The sequence below is a fragment of the Apiospora kogelbergensis genome (genome assembly GCF_038363985.1).
Source record: "Apiospora kogelbergensis strain CBS 113332 chromosome Unknown utg000011l_segment0_segment0, whole genome shotgun sequence".
NCBI classification, from domain to species: Eukaryota; Fungi; Ascomycota; class Sordariomycetes; order Amphisphaeriales; family Apiosporaceae; genus Apiospora; species Apiospora kogelbergensis.
Window position 1 is genome coordinate 244,757 of NW_027117428.1, and position 16,707 is coordinate 261,463.

Sequence of the window (16,707 nt, forward strand, 5' to 3'; positions counted from 1 at the left end):
GGTAGCATATCTTTATCACGAACTTAAGTGCAATGGATTTGAAGACGAGATAGGAACTTTGATTGCGCGGTAACCTATGACTAAAACAACTCAACCAGGAAAATAAAGAGATATACAAAAATCCAATTTTCGAAGGAGAAATGAGAATATTGATAACAAAGGAGATATCAAGGCCTGCTTGACATAAAAAGCACCGTGTAGTAGCCCATGCACCCGAATCGCAAATCTACCCAAGAACAGATAGCGTTTCTCAATTCTACAGCTTGGCCATGTTTCCGTGTACTATATCGGCCTCTGGATTGGGGGACGGAGACCTATCGAGACTGCTCCGTTCCTTTTTCACCCACTCGCCATGGCGGATCTCGCAGAACTTGGCCCCTATGATAATGGCGACATCTGCTATTCCAATGGTCTGGGCTTTTGGAACTAAAACGGACTCGCCAATCATGAGGTCTTTATTTAATGTCGTGTTCGCGTTCCCCAGTATGCGTCGGACCGTAGACCTCGTTTCCCAGCTCCGCACGAACCCCTTTTCGTCCCCCAACTTGACTTTGATCAGAGTGAAAGGGCTTATTCTCTTAGGTCCGTTCCTCCCATTCGCGATTGGCCAGTTATCAGGATTCAATAGTTGGATTGGGCAATCATGGTTATTCGGATAAACCCAGGCTACGCCTTGAATAGTGAGATGGGTACCTCTCTTCACAGCCCACGTTCCGTCTACTTTTGCTTCGCCTGGTCTGTAACTTCTTAGGTTCATTTCCCTGTCTTGGACGATAGTCGTAGGAAACTGGTTTTGTGGTATCGCACGGTATCTTGCCGCATTCGGTGGTCCGTCCCGCAGGATAATTTGATTATGTCCCATGCCGACTGTCCAGCCAACAGCCTCCAGTCCGCTATCATCGACGTAGCTGTTACCTACACCAAGCTGGGCAAGGACATCAGCTAAGTCGGCTACATCCTCAGGGTCTTTATGTGATGGTGGCTTTGAGTCATCACTGTCAGTGACGACAATGTTCAAGTTGGTTCCTGGCTGTACAGGCTCGCCATTGCCTGAGTTCGATGGTGTGGTTTCCGATAATTGCTTTGCCGGCTCTGTAGGGGTTTGAAGGAAAAGGCTACCTTCCTCCGTCTTGATATCCTCGGTTTCGTTGTTTTCCTCTTCAACTCCCTCCATTGCATCTAGCTCTGCCTCTGCGGCAACTTTTTCAGCTTTCTTGTCTGGAGTGGAAGAATCCATATGAGCTACTCGTGCTTGAAGGGCCTTTTTCCCCGCTTCAGTGGTACCCCTTGGGGGGTTCTTCCTAACGCCAGCTGTAGCAGAAAGTGGCTTCGTAGTTTGATTGTTCGAGCCTGCCATTGTATAGTAGTTCTTGGTTGGGGAGCGGAGGTGTGAATAACAGAAAACGAAAGGTTAGAGATCTGGTTGACCCACCATATTTATATTCATTGTAGTTAGCGAAAAAGTGCCAGTATCAGTCCAGTTGTTGAAAGTAAAGATGGGGTTTTGGATTTTGCAAATTATTTGGCTGCTCAGTGGGTGGCAAAGCAGGACAGGTGTCAACTAGAATCCGCATCAGACGTTTTGAATGGTGCTGATCCCGACTCTTGTCATCATTGGCGCTTCGTTATACAATTTAAATCCAGGCTCATCGTCTGTATCCAAACTAGGGTCCTTGGAATGCGGTACAACGCGTAACAGGCGTTTTTGGGGTACAGCCGGTGTTGGGGTAGAATTTGGCCTTTGTCTACTGTACATATACCCCGTACTACTTTATTGCCAAGAATCTCAGATTGAAATACGGACGCTGAACCCGGTTTCACTGTACAGTACTGTAGTTTTGGAGAAGCCGACGTCTGTCGAAGTGAATGTCGCGCGGCGAAACGGGCCATCGTCCAAGCTGGCAGTTCGGTGCTGGGGGAGTAGCAGTGCCCAACCAGAACTTGATCCTAGCTCCGACCACCTCATAATACTCTCAATTGCTGACGAGTTCCCAGAAATCAACATCCGCTTGCTGTACCCCGAGTCTTCAATGCGGCCCTTCTGGCTCGTACCCTCTAATCTGATCACATGCTTCCTCGATTTCTGACCGATCCTAATTAAGGCTATTTTGACATGCTCGCTTCCGTACAAACATACAAACACACAATTTATTGACGCCCGGGCGGCGAAGCCGAAAGGGCAACTATCGCTAGTCTATAGTACATTCCTAAGTTGTTTCCTTGTCACCCAAGGCCCTTACATACTCCAGTTTCGGCTCATGTCGCTCCTTTTCCGTCAGTACTTTCCTAGATGGGGTCCCTTGTGTTAGTAGCGTTCCCTAGCAAGCCAGCTTGAAGGCCTTTCTTCAAGTGTTCAGCATCCTATCCTCGGCAGCTGAAGCGGCGCCTGCTGTGTGAGGCACGGGATGGTTAGTATTATGTTAGTGAGGTGACTGGTTCTGATTTGCGTCCAGTCGGCCTGTCGCTATAGTAAATCGTATGGTTGCTCGAACGGCCTCCATGTCGGGAGACCAAAACCTGTCGTCCGGTGGTGATTTGCCACCTAGATAAAACGACAAGTTGCTCCTGTGGGTGTCTGTGCACTGCAGCATCTCTGCTCGGTATGCTGTCCATCTGCTGCATCGGAAGAGGAAGTGTTCTACCGTCTCTCTTGCTTGTCCGCAGTCGCACTGGTCTGTCGATGCCGCCTCGATTCGATAGAGATATGCGTTTAGTCGAGCCATCCCTGTCCGGAGCTGGGCCAGGATGCTGGCTTCTTTCCACGAGAGAAGATCGTATAACTGTCGTGTGTGTTTTCCTGGTAGAGCTGTGTCGATCCTTTTGGAGTATCGCCCGACGTGTTCTAGCAGGCTTGTATTCGCTTCCTGCTTCGTCCGCGCCACGTTCAGTGTCGTCGACTTGGCTCCGGGGGGTCTCTACCCCTGGATGCGCGCCTAGCTGCGTCGTGCTTTTTGGCCTCCCTCTTCGCTCGGTCCATAAGTTGAGTTTCCTCGCCCGTCGGTAACCAGGCGATAGTTTTACTATTTCCTTCCCTTCTGAGCTCTTGAATGGCTTTGTAGGCTTGGCAGACATGTCGCTGTCCCGACTGCTGGCGTGGTTTCTTTAGTGTAAATACTGCTGCTCTATTCCTCGTGTGCAAAAGGATGTGCCGGTAGCGAAGCTTCGGTAGTGAGTGCAGCATGTCTGCAATAGCCGCTAGTTCTCCCGTGAACGGGTTCTGCTCTTCTCTTGTGCCGAGAATGACAGCACGGGTCTCGCACATAGGGCTCGTTCTCGCGGACGTCCTTATCTCGACGGCCCCCCGTATCCTACGAGACCGTTCCTTGCTGAGCTGCTCACGGCGATGCGTGCCGTCCAGTCCGCGGCTGTGCTCGGCACCCCCTCTGGCTCGTCTGTCACCGTCGGTACCCGGCTCACCCATGGTGCCAGCGCGTACGGCTGAATGGTTTCGAGTTTCTCCATGGGCATGTCCTTCAATACGTCTGCCACTTGGTAGAATGGCGACCGGTGGTATCTCCTAAATTTCCGTATCCGCGCTGTACTGCTGCGCAGGGGGTTTGTTGGGGGAGGGTGTGGATGTCCGCCCACATCTTGATCGCCCTTCTCCAGAACCGATCCTGCGTCGTGGAAATGTGTGCCTCTGCTTCTGCCACACTTGTCGCCACTGTCATGAACGTTTCGACGATAGCCTGGGCCCCTATTTTCTGGATTCGATTCACAGGCACCGCCGCTTTGTACCTGCATTCATGCATCCACACGTTCGACGCGTAGTCTACCACTGGCGCTACCGTGGCCGTGAAGAGTTGCCGCGTCGTGGCAGGGGAGAGCTCCTTGAGCCGTCGCAGTTCCAGGACGGCCTCCAGCCCTTTGGCCGCGGCTTCGGCGATGTGTTCCTTGTACTTGAGCTTCGTGTCAATAATGACCCCGAGAATCTTGACGTGCTCAAGTAAGCGATTCAAGAATGTACGGTAGATTAGCGCTAGTTGCCCTTTCGGCTTCGCCGCCCGGGCGTTAATAAACTGTGTGTGTGTGTGTGTGTGCAGGCGCCCGGCCAGCACCCACAAGATACCACGACCACGGCGCCATGGATGCGTCGCTGTAGAGAGCTGTACGTTGGAACGGCCGGGTGGCGGCTAGAAGGCCCTTGGCGCCGATTATGACGGCACAACCACGACAATGCTCTCCTAGAATGGGGGGAACGGTGCAAAGCTGTCGCAGGTAGGCCGTCAAGGAATGGCTATACATAATGCGGTGAGGTGCGTACCAGGCGGCTACATGAACTACAGACGCAAGTTGCAGCGGGACACCCTGGCGAAGAGGATGATGAGAATGCTGCCGTTCTCCATCGACCCAAAAGAGCACAACATCTCTGCAACAAAACATGACTTATATAATCAAATCACAGACGCTAAACGAGAGATGTGCGAAGGACAGAGTACGAACAACGCCCTGGCTAACCAATACATTGTTAAACTGAAAACATTGAACATCTCTCCAAGTGGTAGCACCTTTCGCTGGAGAGGTTCCCCAGACTTTCGTGTTTTGTCTTTCTCCCGCTTGCGGTACATGTAACGTTGGCTCGGCGCGGTTTAAGACGCCAACTTCGCATTTGGTGGCAACTCCACCTGCAGTGGCTCCGTCTCTGGTACAGCCTCGATTACTTCCTCCGTCACCCCCTGCGCTCCGTGGGACCTTAGCTGTCATTGAGATTGCGGTAAGCCGAAAGCGTTTCATTCCGATTACAACCCCAACCATGATAGATAATAAACTGGCCTACGCTTCGCCAACATCCAATGTGCTGATGTTCCTTCTCAAAACCTTCAAGACCATCTGACGGATTCGGCGTTGTGAAAGGTTTCTAAGGTGCTTTGAATAGTTGACATTGCCGGGCACAATACTGTTGCGAGCTTGATAGGTCTCAAAGCCTACCTTATGGAAAAGGCGACAATGTGGATTGAAGAAGGCGTACACGTCTTGGCCCTCGTGAATGCCTGCACGTGCGTGGCCTACTTTTACCAGCCTATTGACGAACTCGGTAGGTATGGGCGCCTCGTGAAGCGTTGTCGGTTTACGAGCCCTAGCGTGAGGCGCTTTCTTCTTGATGCGAGCAGGAGGTTGTTCACGCTTTTGGGTACACCTCAGCAGCGGTGACTTTTTGCGGGCAGTGGATTGTTGTCGAGCCGAGACCTCAGGTTCGTGCTTCTTCCTGAAGGTACCCAAGTATACTACGTCGTCCATGACGTTGAGTCGAGCGCGCGTGTAATTGACGTATGTTAAGATGGTGGGTCGTATATTGAAGAGTAAACAGATGTCGAGTGGAGGAGTGATGATGGAGCGTTGTGGAGTGAGCGATTTGATTGCTTTACCCCAAGAGTAGGGGATATCTAAGGGACGAAGATGCTCATTGGGCAGCGAAGTAACCGGGGGTCGGAAGGTAGGGCAGAGAATGGTCCACTACAAAGTAGCGAGCTACGTTTCCTCTTCGTTAGTTGCGGCAAGCACTTCGATTAATGGCCTAACCTCGCCAATTTAACTTACCACCATTCATAGTGAAAATGGCTTGGATGAGCCCACATGTTTCGACGGAAGGCATGGACACCGAAGAGGATTACACTGGATAAAGTGCGATCACCTTGGGGATGTGCAGAGCGAGTTATGTGATGAAGAAATAACGGTGTCAAGGATTTGACGGGGAAGAACTGCTTGGCCATCGACCAATTGAAGCCGGAGGACGGCGAGGAATAAAACGGCGGCCTCGGTTTCAGCCTCAGTTTTGCGCTAGGTCGAAAGGGCGGAGCTAACAGCGCTGATGACTGTGGTATTAAGAAGTCAATTCACATAGGAGAAAAGCAGCGCTTGGCTTATTGGTTTCATCTGAAACAGCATCTGGAAGCTGCACAACGATTCTAAGTACAGTACACCGAGCCGAACATTGAGTGGAATGAAGACCAACCCAACTCGAAGGAGAGCCGGGAAACCAGAGCAGAGAAGAGTACGGCATGTGAATTTTTTTGAATTAAGCGGAGTGCCATTAGAATTGAAGTGCTCAATCGTAGCCAGTAATGCATCTGAAAGACGATGTGATTTTCGTTAATTAAATTCAAGCGACGGGATCCGAGCTTCTCCCTCGAAAGAGCTGGATTAAACAAGTCGGGGTAGGGGGCCTATGCCGGCCACTAATTAATATAAACTTAACTCTTCTTAGCTAGTTCCGAGACCTTTGGGCGTGAAGGACCGACCACTGCGCTAATCTGCCCTCGCCCCACAGTCCAGTTGGCCATGTCCCATGATTCGGGGCCGGGCCTGCATCTGCTGAGGGCGACGCCATGTGATAATATGTCGCACTGTCGGCTCCCAGTTCTCCCGACATAGTTGATATCGAAATCGATGGCGGGTACACTGGGATAAGTCCGCCACGACATGTTCAGGTCGTCGGAGTTTTTGGTTGAGCTGTTACCACCAGCATCTGTCGCTATCCAATGGTGTGCCTGAAGGCTAAATTCGTAGGCTCTCGTCCAAGGGGCGCTTCGTGGAGCTTTATTTTTCTTCAGCATAAACACAAATCATCTTCAACAGCTGAGCCTTGTTTCGGGAAATTAGGATGGTGAGAACGGACAAGAAGCTGGACTTACCTTCAGAGGCCACTACATAAGTGTCCGCCAACACGTGTTGCATAGTTTGAGGGCCCATGTGCTGCAGCGAGTGCGCAGTGTTAAGTTGCGGATACATTTGGTACCGCGCCGCATCCGGTGTTCGTTCAGTCGCCATGCCCAAGTTTGAGGGTACCGATTGGATCTTTGATCCTACCGTGGAGCGCATGGATTGCATATGTCTAGGAGTAGTGCGTGGTTGTAGATCTACAGGGGAGAAGCTGCACTCTTTGTTGAGTCGGATGCAGCTCATGCACCGGCTACCGGGATCAGCTGGCTGTAAGGAGCATCTGATCTTTCCGCGTCGGCAATGACCTTAGAGGAAGGTGTCAGTAAGCTGCCGCATCTTTGAAGGCGTTCTTTGAAGAGGAGACCAATAGAGTTTGGGCATGTAGCACACCGCAAGCAATTGATGTGCGGTGGTGGCCAAGCTTGTTAAGCCGCTTCTTGCCGCTCGGCAATGCCAAATGCTCTGGATCATCTGTCCCCTGTTCTCTCACGTTAGGGTTAAGAGCGCTCTCCTCAACTTGGACGGCATTGGGACAGAATCTCGTCTTTGAACAAGAGGCATGAAGATGTCCTTAGCTGGGTTGGGAGGTCGTAGTGGATAAGGCAGTTCTGTTTCTTACCTCCATCGATAAGTCGGAAAGGCGCCACGTAGCCACTGAGATTACCTGAGTGCGGCAGACACCGGTAAAAACGTGGTTCAGAATCATTCAGTAACAACATACTGTCCTGTCTTTCAGCTGCATCAGCTCTAAGACACCCACGGACTGTTTTCGGTTCTGCTTGTTGGGTGTTGGGGGTGGCTGGTTGGGTGCCTTTGGGATGGCTAACATCTTTCTTGCGTTTCCTGGGCCACGCCTGCCCTCTGCCGCTCTCTCTTTCACTTTTCTCTTTCGTCGATTGGCTCAACTAACGATCTCTTCACCTTCTGCTTCGGCTTCATCAACGGATGGGTCGCCGTGAGCTGACAGGAACCGATCCTGTATTTGAGTGCAATATTCCCGACGACGATGGGGGTGCGTCAAAAGACAGGCGCCAGTTGGTTCACCAATACGGCAGGACGCCACGCTTGCTCCCTCGGATGATGCCCATTCGGCACTGGTTGAAGAGTTCCAAAGATGCCGTCCGCCTCGTAGAGGAAATCCAGAGCTCTAAGCACCGTTGGCAGCCTATCTTCTCCGTACAGCAGCTTCGTGGTACAGTAAGTCGTTGTCGCTGTCGAGTACGTGTCACTGGGGCATTGGCCGATAGCCTGGACGTAGTTGCCTAACATAGCTACATCCCAAGTTTCACATACATGATTGCAGCCTTGTCTTACCGCTTCCACTCAACACTGGTGTGAGGCGCGATACCTCCAGCATTATGCATGAGATTCCGTTTGAGCCGTCCCGTGTGGTTTACACCTGCAAAATACACCAGGGGTGACCCGTTCCGCTGCAGATCCTTGGGATCAGTGAGGCCTTCCAGACGAGAGAGTAGATCACCAATACCTTTGAGATGTATGCCTACAGCAGCTTCCTCCTTAGTCTACGACGATGGAAGGGCTTTGACACACACATCCTTGGACCTGCCGTTGAATACCCCCACAGAAAGCCCAGGGGATCCTGTTGAGATATCCGCGAAACAATCATCTAAGGCAATTCTCTGCAAGTAGGGCCCCACATAGGATTCAGCCATTACGAACAACAACCGTGTAAACTACTAGCAAGAGATGCCGACTACCTCCTGAGGAAGAGGTCTCTTCCATCTCTCGAAGATACGTCCGATTAGATAAGTTGATGGCTCTTGACTGCCATCCAGCTGCCTTACAGCGGCAAACAGTAATAATGTTGCAGTTCATGGACGGACTGAACGCTCCGGGTTCTGTGGTGAGGATTTGGGAACCTTTAGAGCTGGCTTGACTTGTTGAATATGTTTGAGACAATTTTGTTGGCGATTCATGATTGGATATCCGCTTGGTGTTGCTGGTTCAGGCTTGACCAAAAGGCTTGACCCCAACGCGCATCCAACGCAAATACTATCTACGCCTAATATTTAGTGAGACGAGCTTCCTTTCCTGTCTAAAACAAGCACGGCACCTTCAAAGGCTTTCGACCGAGTTACCAACAACATATAGCAATAAGTCCTATGGGCGAGTCTATTGCAGATACCTAGGTGCTTCAGTCCCATCTCGATCGCCTCTGGCCCACTGGACGGGGCGATCCGTTGCTTGACCCCCGCATCCAGTCCCTCGTTTGGGTCTCAAAATCTTGAGGTTCATTAGAAACAAATCAGCGAAAGTATGGACGTTCCGTTTCGACACCCTGCTCTCTACAGCAAGTTGAATGTTCCAATGATAAGCACCAGGGCACAGCACATACTGAGGGATGTGCATGGCAACCGCTTGGATACTGGCTTTGGTGGCATCCCCCAACAACATAAATAGCAACAACATGAGGAGACGGAATATTCAGCACATTCATGGCTGGATTGGAGCATCACTGACTGACATTTCAAGAGTTCAAGGGTTCAGGGGTGAGGTTGCCGATCGTATCCGCCAAGTGCACTCGACTCTCATCAGAACAACCAATGAAGGGACTGAGCATGTCATGTGTGTGATCACGAGATCTAACTTGTGCCTCGCAAATGCCGCTACGGAACGGCTATCTGCTTGACTCATATTCCATATTTCTCTGCTTAGGGGGAGGGCAGTATTAGTGGCAGGACTCCTGCATAAGTCTTATGGATGCCTACCTAAATCAAGCTGCGGGCCAGCCCGTGCCGGATCCCACTTCAAGGCTTAGTGCCGCATTCTTCGATGTTTGCCACATTTCCCTGCAGGAGGCCTGCCACCACGCGGATGTTGTCATTTTAGTTTACGCTAGCGTGGTTCTTCGATGGTTACAGCACGGGCTACGGTCCGGTCCTTGCCGCCTGCTGACCCTCTCAAGCACGAGGCCGCTTCTGTGTAGTGGATTCGTAAGCTCGAACCCGTTACTGCCGGGCTAGCGTGTGCACATGAAGTATCCTGACATCTAGTCGCTCCATATGGGCAAAGTGCCTGCTGTCTCACACCCTCAATTACGATCTAGTGACATCAACCTCCGAACCCATCTTATACATTACGACAATAGCATCAGTACCCACCTACTCAGGCTACGGTAGCACGAGCAAATACATTACTGGAAACGCCACGCCATTCATTCGCTAAAGGCTTGATGGGTCCGATGATGTCATGGAGCCCCATGCCACCCTCGGCCTGGCGTTCAATCATTTTCTGGTCTCACCGCCTAATCTATCAGCATTTCGATCAGCATCGTGTATCCATTCAATCTCTAGATTTGTGAAAACTTGACTGTCCATCTCTCACTGACCGGCAGTTACATCTTCCATAATGCATACCAAAGTGAATATGCATCTGCCATACAATTTGTTCGCATCTAAGCATCCAATACGGCCTCCAAAAACTGAAGAAGTAAGTGAGGATTCTATAGATTAGAAGCGTTGCCTAAAAATACTCCCTCAAGAAGCTAGTGAGACGGTATATATCCACTTCTGCATTCGCTGGGGTGGACTTCGCAGGCTTGTCTGAGTCGTCGTCGATACTAGAATGCACTCCTAAGCCACGACTTCGCTAATGCGGCCTGGTTACATCATGGAGCCAATCAGTATTGAACACGACAGATTACTGCCGTAGTAAAATGACTGGCAGCATTGATATTAAGATATACTGGTTGGCGCTGAGGCGTCCACCACGCTTCAGGATATATGAACACCAGAAGAACTAAAAGACTGCACCGAAACCTTACTGTTGCTCTTCGGCCCAGCACTGAATGTCTATTCAATTGGTATCAGATTTCTAAATCGGACGACATGATGGAGAGCGGCTTGGTGCCTAGTCCTTCGTTGGGGGCAAATGGAACAACAATGAACGACATTCTTAAGCAATTCCTCCTGACAAACAGCGGATATTTCAGGAAGCTCACAGATCTCCGCGCAAAGGTACGAATCATTTCATTACCCCACACTTCCGGGCTTCTACCCAAGTAGATCTCTCTTTTGTCGGCGCTCACCTATTACAGGGTTGGCAGACGACGGAGGGCGACCGCTTCTTCGAGAAGCGACGAAACCAATCAGACAACGCCGACGAGCGACAAGCACGAGCCTTTTTTGCTATGACATGCATGATAGGCGACGAACTAGATGAAGTAACGTCGGTTCTGATGCTTGCAGGAACTGGCACAAACGCACCCTGGGCTCTAGATATGGGTATGGCGCCCGGTGGATTTACTTCAGCTTTTCTGAGGCGACACCCTACAGGGACAGTACGGGGAATTAGTCTGCCTCCAGAAGCTGGAGGGCTGAGAATCATGATACCTAGGTGGCAATCGGATAGGAGGATCCAGTTGATATTTCTCGACGTCACCTTACTCGCGGACGAGATGGGAGTTCCCGCAGCAACTATATCTCCTGCGCACGCTGACTCGGCCAACTTTTCTTCACAAAGGCCGTTTCTTGATGAGCAGTTCCATATCATCTTTTGTGGCGCCGCGGTGCAGCGCACACATTCCCGGGCCGCCTATCGAGACTCCTGTGAGCGGCTGCGTCTCACAACAAGTCAACTAGTCGTGGCGCTCCAACGCATATGCGACGGTGGGTCGCTTGTTGTGCTACTGCATAAACCAGAGGCGTGGGAGAACATTGAGTTAATCAGGACGTTCACACAATTTTCCAATGTGTATCTCTTCAAACCTCAGCGGAAGCACGCCATCCGATCATCATTTTACATGGTGGCGACGAAGGTTCGCCCGCGCCATGCCGATGCACTATTAGCTCTCAGTACCTGGAAGGCGTCGTGGCAGGCTGCCACATTCAGAAACGATGATGCGAGGGAGCCCTCCTTTCATGTTCCAGAAGACCGCATTCACAGTCTGCTCGAAACCTTTGGACCGCAGTTCATTGCACTTGCCACACCGATCTGGAAAACTCAAGCTGCTGCACTTCAAGGGGCGTCGTTCCTTAAAACAGCACGTGAACCAGCAGAGCAAAACGTTATCGATGGAAAAGGAAAAAGCACACAACAGTGAGAAGGTTGAAGTATGTAACGAACCGGATTTAAGACCGAAGAATTGAAATTAGGCCATAGTGTGATTTCTATCCTCGTTTTCGAACGCCGCAAGTGTCACATCATGACATGTCGTTGTTGTAGGATGATCCTAACAAGACGCCTGAAGAGCTTGCGAATGAGAATTACGAGCCACTCGATCGATTCAACGACAAGCTTGTGACGGATTATGGAGAGGAATACGGCAGAGAACATGCGCTCCCGTACTCCTATTTGAAAATCAAATACCGGGAGGTATCTAGGCTGGAGAAAACGATTGACACAGCGATTGGTGACGATAAGGAGGCTTTGTCCAGAGAGCTTCAGACCCTTCACGCCACGATTCAAAAGTACCTGATAACAAGAAATCTCCCCGGAGACTGGGCATCCCTGCTGCATACCCCGCCCCCGCCAGCCAATTTTGATACGTCGATTGATTCTAAGTGGGATCATTGCTACAGTGCATAGACCAACCAAGAGACGCAAATGGGTGATTTGTTCTCTCTTGATAGCCTCCAGATGATGGATCTCCCTTTCGACTTTCAGACGCCTCAAAGCGGAAAAGTCATGCTCGATCCGAATTACAAGCTTTTTTATGCTGGCTTCCACGACAAAGACGACACACTCACCACCGGAAAATGGGTGGTGCTCGGTATTGAGAATAAAGTTGCAAGAACTATCAGTGATTTTTCCCGCAAAGCTTAACGCTATGCTCTGGAACTTCTGGGGCCTAGCCATTAGGCACAGACGGGCATAGTAGTAATTAACCAGTTGGAGGGCAGAAGAGAACAGGACTGTCATCAGCCCTACATGTAGTAGATATTTATGGGCCGGGACTTTTACCGTCTTCCCCGCAATCCCGCCAACTTGCTGTGGGGAGGCGCCCGAGATTGCCTCCACACGTAAAGACATGGGTCTTCGAAAACTTCTCCTGTTGCTCTTATGGTAAAAGAGGTTTGCTCTTACGAAATAAACAAGAATAAATTGTAGCTAAATGGATGCATTGGCTACGGAGATGCTATGAAGATGGGCATATCTGTTCAAGTAAATATCGCGTGTTACTACTGTACCGAGCCTATCAGGCCGTAACCGTTTGAATGTGTGTATGAGAGGAGTTGGAAGTTCCATGATGAAAGCAATTGCAACTGCATCCCCGCTTCTTAAAGTCCTCTGTGAAATACCGGGCAGCTTCGCTTTGGTAAGCCGGGTGTACCGCTAAGCCCTGTACTACAGCTGACTTGGAGCTAACAGTGGATCGGTGGATTACACCCTGAATACATAGAAGGGCAGCTTTTAGTTGGCTGTCTTCAGAGTCATTCTATGCTTACATATCCAGGGCTCAAGAAATACTGGTCGCAGATACTGTATATCTACTTCAAACTCTCGGCTAATAAAACCCACTATCTCACGCCGTCCCAATGGTTTACAGCACGGTGATCGAAAAGAAGCACGTACCTACTTGCTTCATGAATATACCGAGTCTCTTACCCAAACGGAATCCAATTCCGTGCGTGGTATCTCGGCCAAGTGGGGCCAACAATTCCCTGAGCTGAACAAGAGGCTTACGTCGGCTCTCGACGACACGCATTCCTCACACACGAGTATGGCACGCAGAGTTATGGGGCCTTGCGATGTCATCCACATGGACGTTGTTTTGGACATGCATGGGACAGGTCGGTTCCCAGCAGGTACCCATCTGGATGGATGTGTCGAGTTCCACATCAACCGCCCGGAGCTTGCTCATCATATGTGGCGCTGCTCGACGTATGCCGTTAAGCCTCGAGAGTTGTACCTCGACTCATTGGAGCCTCTCATATGGGACTACAGAGCCACATGTCGTCCTTCACCACATGGCGGCTCTTGCGACAAGATCACGGTCGACTTCCCGGCTGCGAGTTGGGCCAACACCTTCTTCCGGCTTGCTGAATACGACGGGGCGGAGCGAACCAAGCGAGAGCGTGACAGCAAAGGCGAAAAGCTGCTTACGCAGTCCGATATGCTACAGCAAATTGCCATGTACCAAGAAATCATGTCGGCACCCGACGAGGGTTCGGGCAAACCCGCCTGGAGAAGCCGATGCGTAGTGCTCTGGACCTTTTCTGATATCTGTAAAAAAGCCGATATGTTTAGAGGCAAGCGGTCTAAAAAGCAAACTAGGGCGACGGCTGGCACAACCTGGCGATTCTTGTCAAAACTGGATCCAATGTCACATGATCATCAGCAACGGACGTATCTTCCTAGCAGCCCAAACATCCCTATCACAATAACGCCGAATGCGGCCAATCAGCACCACCTCAAAGCCACCATGCCTGGGAATTCTGGTAGCTTCTTTGGCCTGACGCATCTCGCCCTTCCACACCAGCTACAAGAACAGAATACACACCCGGTCTACTTGAACATGTTAAATGGTATTCCAAATGGCCAGGCTGTGCCCCTGCCTACAGCATGCCTCGATTCGAGCTTCGGCAATTCCATTGCCGAGAGCACTAACAGCCTAAAGTCGCATAGCAGCTATGGATATGATGGATCTACGGGCGACGTGGCAACAGAGCCTACCGAAATATTCCTGTCGGATCTCAGTATGTCTTCACGCACCTCTCTGGGCAACATTTGCCCGGCAGCGACAGCAGTCTTGACTGCGGAGTCCCTGCAGGGTCTGGGAGCACCAACGTGGGCCACACCGTTGCTTGATGGTCAGGGAACAAGCCTCAACTGGTCTACCATGACTGTCCCGATGGATGTGGATGACATATCGTCGATGGGGGATGGACTGTAGCAGGCTACGAGCATTCTCATATCCCCTTGGGCTACCCAGCCCCTCTAACAAGCTGTCCAACACAGGCGCCGATACTTTCAGAGCACTGTGCCAAGAAAGCAGGCAGCTCGTCAATTGGAGGAGCTCAGGCGTGGAGATTGGGAATGATGAATTTTATACTTGCGGGCTCCTAATATATAGCGGCACAAAATCCTATCCTCGTTTCCAAATTTAGAAGAACTTTCAACACAACTGAAATTAAATAGCTAGTACCCACTTCTTAGTATTGTTTAGGGCCTGAGCGACTTCCAATATGATTGTAATGTGACCCAAGCACCTTCGAGTACTTGTCATACTCTTCTTTTCTGCTAACAGTGTATCCGAGGCCGTGGGAAGCAGAGGAACTCGATCTAGTCGAGTTAACCCAGTGTCCAAGGGAAGACGAATTATCTGGGCTCCGTATCTTCTCGTATCCTTGCAGTGCCCGGAGCATCTTCCTGGGCCTCTTCCGTTTTGCTCTGGTTATAATAGGGGGAGTCCATATTATTGACCATATCAAATGTGGATATACGGTCGGAAACCCGAACCCGGTTTGGCGGAGATCCCTCCGATTGTGGAGCAACTGACCTGCAAAAGCCCCATCTATTTGACGTCCTACCTTTCTCACTTGCTCATCGACTATTTGGGCGGGATCAGTAACATGTATCTGCTGCCTACAACCGCTGCTTATGACAATTTCCGCTTGTATTGGTGCTAGGTAGGCTACCATGGTGACTCCCAAGATGGAGTGGTAGCTCCGGCGCCAGAAGCATGGCGATGTGTTCAGTAGGACCGCCACCCGCTGTGGCACCTTTAGCTATCCAGAGCGTAACCCAGTGAGTGTCCAGAGCCATGTTCGAGCAGACAACCCCTAGTTCTGGTGACTAGTCACTTCGGCTTGTCCGTAGTGTTGTAACTAAAACTTGATAAAGCAAGAACTCCTCACGAACATATCCATCAAATTCAGCTGGTGTAGATAATCGAGAGAGCTGTAGTACTCCTGAGCCATTAAGTACAAATCGCTGAACTCCATAGCCGTGTCCTTGTGCTGTATGTCTCCATCCTCAAGCTGGCATAGTAGTGCTTCGAACTTTGTTAGGACGTCGAAGATGCCTTGTAAAAAAGTCAACCACTATACACCCATGATCAGGCAAGTAACTCACTGTGGGATGACATTTCGGATGATTGGTTTCTGGGCTGAAACGAAAATACACCAGTTGCTTGGTACTACAGCAGTGGCGTTGTGAGGTGAAAAGCTGTTCGTGTTCAATTTATTGTGCCCGTGGATAAAATGATGAAAGAACGAAAGAAGAAAAAAAATCAAATTTGTCTAAGAAGAAATCACTGGCTTATATATTTTCGCGAATTTCTTGGAATCTCTGGGGTTGAGCTTGGCATTATATACGAGCTCGCTTCTTTGTACTTGGCTTTACTACGATCGGGCGTGGCATGATATTACTCGCTAGTTCATAGCCATGCATTTGTGAGAGTCAGAGCGAGACGAACCACTGCAGTATTCGATGTCTTCACCCGCGCCAAGTCTATGTCTTTACTAAGGATGAGTCTTGTCTCGTAGAGTTATAGGTCCGAGGCGTCACGGCAAGTGCAAAACGGGACGGGCGGGGTGGTTTGGGCATGACGCCTATTGCGCATGCTCTTTCCACGCACCATGGTAGACCAGCGCTCGCGAAGCTGCTGCTCGACAAAGAAGCGCAGCCTCCAGATTTCGAACTTGAGGATATTCGGCTTGTCGCTCAGAGAGTTCGCAAGGGAGTTCGCAAGGACAGGCGCAATAGAGAGACGCTATTGAGACAGTATCCCAATATCTAGGAACTGTGTGCACTGCTCCTCGAATACTACACAAACCATTCGCTGGAAGGGCATCATCATCATGCCACGATAACTTGGCTTCGCCAATTCTGTGTCAGAATGGCTGAATGGTCGCTATTCGACGATACCCGTTCAGCCCGCGCATGGTTGTCGATGCCCGCACGGCAGCCGAGCCCCGTCGCTCCCCAGATCAGCCCACTGATGGTGTTGGCAGAGTCGGCCGAGATGGAAAGTCGCGAGGGAAGTCATGGCAAGCGAGAGGCAAGCCAGGTCTTTTATGCTGAGAACAAACGGCAGAGATATGCATGACTACGCAGCACTTGACGATCTCGACAAGCTAGCAC

General features: G+C 50.6%; 4 protein-coding genes across 4 annotated transcripts; 1 reads left to right on the forward strand and 3 right to left on the reverse strand.

Annotated features, from left to right (window-relative positions):
* Window positions 1-256: 256 nt before the first annotated feature.
* On the reverse strand, window positions 257-1,174 carry PG998_014353 (uncharacterized protein; the record flags this gene model as incomplete). The annotated part of the gene is made up of 1 exon (XM_066881169.1): window positions 257-1,174. One exon carries the CDS (start codon window positions 1,172-1,174, stop codon window positions 257-259), a length of 918 nt encoding a protein of 305 aa, XP_066723700.1.
* A 3,599-nt stretch (window positions 1,175-4,773) lies between these two features.
* PG998_014354 (uncharacterized protein) lies at window positions 4,774-5,548 on the reverse strand (the record flags this gene model as incomplete). Its single annotated transcript, XM_066881170.1, has 2 exons — window positions 4,774-5,384; window positions 5,539-5,548. 2 exons carry the CDS (start codon window positions 5,546-5,548, stop codon window positions 4,774-4,776), a joined length of 621 nt encoding a protein of 206 aa, XP_066723701.1.
* Window positions 5,549-6,191: 643 nt separating this feature from the next.
* Window positions 6,192-6,768, reverse strand: PG998_014355 (uncharacterized protein; the record flags this gene model as incomplete). The annotated part of the gene is made up of 2 exons (XM_066881171.1): window positions 6,192-6,472; window positions 6,633-6,768. The coding sequence occupies 2 exons, from the start codon at window positions 6,766-6,768 to the stop codon at window positions 6,192-6,194; spliced, it is 417 nt and encodes a 138-aa protein (XP_066723702.1).
* Window positions 6,769-10,562: 3,794 nt separating this feature from the next.
* PG998_014356 (uncharacterized protein) lies at window positions 10,563-11,722 on the forward strand (the record flags this gene model as incomplete). The annotated part of the gene is made up of 2 exons (XM_066881172.1): window positions 10,563-10,637; window positions 10,718-11,722. 2 exons carry the CDS (start codon window positions 10,563-10,565, stop codon window positions 11,720-11,722), a joined length of 1,080 nt encoding a protein of 359 aa, XP_066723703.1.
* Window positions 11,723-16,707: the final 4,985 nt, after the last annotated feature.